Here is a 4,353-nt window from a genome sequence, read left to right on the forward strand (position 1 = left end):
ACACTCACAAGGAAGGATATTTTTTTACGTAGGAAATAATTTTGAAAAGAGTAAGTAAATAAACTAAATATGGAAGGAAAGAAAACATAAAGAAAAGAAAGAAGATATGTGGGAAGGTAAAAGGATTTGACTGTGGGCTAAGTTGAATTTTCAGTATTTGGACCAAAAATTACCTGACGGCTTATCAGATGTCTGATAAGTCATGCAGATGTCATCAACCTTAGGCAAACTGTTTCCTTCTTTTGGATTCTCTGATGACATATCTAATGGCTTATCACAATTATGATAGCTCGTCACATCTATCATCACGGTCACTTGGCTGACTACATAAATTTTTACCTAGACTCGTGCATACCTTTTTGATTCATTATGCTTCCTATTTAAATAAATAAAAACAACTTGCATTTAAATATAAAAATTTTGGGTTGCCTCCCAATAGCGCCTAATTTAATGTCACGGCACGACTAGGATATCTTGACTACTCAGACTTTGTCAATGTACCGTGCTGCTACCTATTTCCCATCTTCATAAAACACATCCACGATTGAGAAGACACTAATCTTCTTTTACTGTGTCTTGGATGAATGCATTTTGAATGTTGTTTCTTTGTCATTAAACTTGTACTTCAGCTCATGCAGCTCCATGTCCACTACAACTTTTCCAATTGTAGTGAATGGTATACCAAAAATGATGGGTACTTCAAATTCCACCTCATAGTATAGGACTAAAAAATCAACAGGAAGTATAAAGTCGGCCACCTTTATCGATACATCATGTAATATTCCTACTAGCCGCTTTATAGACCTATCCGCCATCACCAACCGTATGTTTGTCAGGGTAGGATCCCCTAAATCCAGCTTTTTATATGTGGCTAGTGGCTTAAATTTATTCGCCCCCAGATCACATAGGGCCTTAGCAAAATTGAGAGACCCGATTGTACATGGAATACTGGATGCTCCTGGGTCTGCCTTCTTCTGCACTAAGGAACTCGTAGAAATAGCGCTACAATGATGGAGATTATGCTCCAGTTCATAGCTCACCGCTCTTTTCTTCGTCACAAGGTCCTTCATGAATTTAATAGACCCTAGAATTTACTCGAGTGCCTCCACCAAAGGCATATTTATTGTTAACAGCTTCAACATTGCCATGAATTTACTAAATTTCATGTCATCAACCTTCTTCTTCAATCTTTGTGGAAAGGGAGGTGGTGGTCTTGGGATTGTTTTTACCACTAATTTCTTTTCCTTCTCTTTCCCTTTTTCTAACTCATCAACCTTCTGATGATTGGAAGGGATATCAATGCCATCCATCCTTTTAGACTCCACTAAATTATATTTTTCAAGCTCACCATCTACTTCAATCACATTTTCAACTCTACTTTTTCCCACAGAACGACCAAGTAATATCTTGCCACTTCTAGTGGTAATCGCCATACATGAGCCAATATTCTGCGAATTTTGAATCTTATCACTATGTATCGTTCCACTCTTCCTCTAGTTCAGTGTTGTAGAGAGTTGGCTCATTTGTTGTTCCAGCTATTTGATCTAACTAGAGTGCGAGTTCACCAACTGACTCATAGAGGACAGATCATTCTTCATGGTAGTCACCGTTGAGTTTTTAGCCTCTACTCCCTTTAAAAATTTATCCATCATGTCCTCCATGGAAATTTTTTCAGAATGTTTTTTAGCAGCCTCACGATTTTAAGGAGGGACAAATAACCCGCTCCTATCATTATTGCTCCTCCAATTTCCTTGCTCCTAGTTCTTACATCTAACCTTTTCATAATAAGTTAGACCTTTATTTTCTTGGAAATTTTCTCAAAAACCCCCATGATTATTTACATAGTTTGCCTTTTATTCTGAGTTGGACTCCACTTTTCTGAGCAATTCTATAGCCTTCACTTTCTCAGTTTTACTTGATCGTAAATGCTTGGTTAGTAGGTTCATCTGCATTTTTAGGTGAGCCATGTCTTGATCACACTCCTCATCTCTTCTACATTGTGCCGCAGTCATACTAACAGAAATAGTGGGGCTTGCTACCACAGAGTCTCTGGTATTCCATGCTTGATTCTATTTGGTCATTCTCTCTAGCATTTCTGAAGCCTCTGGGAATGTAAGATCATCAAACAAACCGCCAAAAGCATTATCTACTTTCTTTTTTGTCACAAAGTTAAGATCCCTATACAAAGTCTTCATTATGTGTATTCCTATCATGTTGTGGTTCAAACACTGCATTAGTTTCTTTTTTAATCTCTCCCAGGTTATATGCAAGGCTTCAGTTAGGAGCTATCAAAAGTTACTGATCTTATCCCTCAATTGTACCCTCTTGGAAGTTAGAAAGAACCTTTCTATGAAACCTCCTTTCAACAACCTCCAGTTAGTTATAGGATCGGGTGTCAGCTCATTAAGCTACAATATTACCTCCCTAGATAGAGACAAAAGAAACAATATCAAACAGATAGCATTCTGACCCACTCATAGGTTATCAAAAGATTTACAAATAGTGACAAAGTTCACCAAATGGAAGTTCGTTTCATCCCTAGGAAGGCCACCAAACAACACCTTCAGATGAAGGATTTGAATCATAGTACTGGTAATGTTGAATTTCGCCCAAGGTGCTAACAGTGGAGGAATAATTGCACCCATTGCACCTTCTCCATCCATTCCATCATCATCATTATTAAGGTTATACTAGACTGGGTGGTGATGTTGCCTTCCTAGAAATGGACTATTCTTGTTAGCATTACACTGTATTGGAGCAGCTATTTGCTCTACATGCCTTGGGTTACCAGGGTTTAGCAACTCATCGTCTCTTAAGTCTTTATCCTCAAGCTTTGGATGTTGTACTTTTTGAATATCATTTTGCACATTTACTTGAGCTCTAGCTATGATTGCTAACTTGTCAGCCTCCTGCTGGTCTGCCATTCTGTTGATTAGTTGTGGTTTTGGATTAAATGGTAATAATGGTTTTCCGAAACTTCTAGTTCTTGGCATACAACACAAAAGTTCTGCAACAAAAAAAAACAAATAAAATTAAAAATAGGAAACATGGCTAACAGTCAATTACCACACATTAACTTCAATTTACAATAATATTCCCTGGAAACGGAGCCATTTTAGATAACACCCAAACTACAACTCTTTTATGAGAATGTAAGCAATCATTGCCAATATAAAATCCAACTAGGTTGGGGTCGATTCCATAAGGAATATGGTGAGAATTTAAGTTATTTGTGGGTTAATCAATTGATAGTTAGCAATTTCCTGTGAATGGGGTTTTTTGGAAAGGTAGAAAATAATTACTTCTCCATTTAGTGTATGAAATCATTATGATAAGGGAAACAAGAGTTATGTTTACTATGGGTATTGGGATTTGACAGACGCTAGTAACAGTTCTAGATTCTTGTGGTAAGTAGGAACAGTAGACTATCCTTGTCGAAGTTATGTCTAAATGTTTCTCAACCTATTTAGACATTTAACCACCTAATTCTTTTGAACCTAGGGAATTTATATTTCATCACAGGATGTTATTTCAAGTTAATTAATCTTCTTATAGCATTAGTTATTTAATGGAAGTTTGATGCTTCCAAGTCCCAAATTGAATTCATAATTTGATACATAAACTTATAGCAAGATGAATAGCAATATTTATTTCTTAGATTTGATCACAGTAGAAAATCTCAAAAAAAAAAGTAAACATAATTTCTCCAAAAGTAAACTGTAATGTTGCAGAGAAGACTAGAGAAAAAACTTGATGAAAATGTGAAGTTCCATATCCTCAAGAAAACCCTAAATTATGCCTTAAATATTTCAGCGTAACTATGGAAATTAATCACAGATTATAGATCTTTTCTCGCACAGGTGAGGACGAAGTGTGACGCCTCATCAGGAGTCTGGCGACTTATCAGAAATGTTGTCAGCTTCTTCTCTAAGATTGATGATTTCTACCTTTGGCTGACCATGACACTCTAACAGCTTATGAGGAGTCTGACAACTTATCATAATTGTCGACAGGTCCTCTTCCACTTTCATGATTTCTGCCTTGGGATGACAGTATTCCTGATGGCTTATCTGACAGCTAACGGCTTATTAGTGAATATCGGTATACTTCTACTCCCACTACCTCACACTGTCTATAGCTGACATTGATTCTTATAACTTATCATAAAGTTGATGACTTATCAGAAATGTCATCACTTTTTCACTTCAAGGCCCATTCCTTACTTAAGCCTAACGACGAGCCTGATGGCAACTCTGATAGCTTATTACAAGGCTGACGACTTATCATATAAGTCATCCACAATACTTCCAACTTTACTTGTTCAGAAATCAACTCTTTTACTTCCATTTTTTC

At 36.7% G+C, this 4,353-nt stretch overlaps 1 protein-coding gene across 1 annotated transcript; it reads right to left on the minus strand.

Annotated features, from left to right (window-relative positions):
• Nucleotides 1-566: 566 nt before the first annotated feature.
• LOC124898548 lies at nt 567-2,924 on the minus strand. The gene is made up of 4 exons (XM_047412186.1): nt 2,713-2,924; nt 2,421-2,424; nt 1,230-1,448; nt 567-1,064 (listed from the first exon to the last, which is right to left on the minus strand). Exons 1-4 carry the CDS (start codon nt 2,922-2,924, stop codon nt 567-569), a joined length of 933 nt encoding a protein of 310 aa, XP_047268142.1.
• Between the last annotated feature and the right edge of the window lie 1,429 nt (nt 2,925-4,353).

Source organism: Capsicum annuum, chromosome 5 (assembly GCF_002878395.1).
Source record: "Capsicum annuum cultivar UCD-10X-F1 chromosome 5, UCD10Xv1.1, whole genome shotgun sequence".
In the NCBI taxonomy this organism is placed as follows: domain Eukaryota; kingdom Viridiplantae; phylum Streptophyta; class Magnoliopsida; order Solanales; family Solanaceae; genus Capsicum; species Capsicum annuum.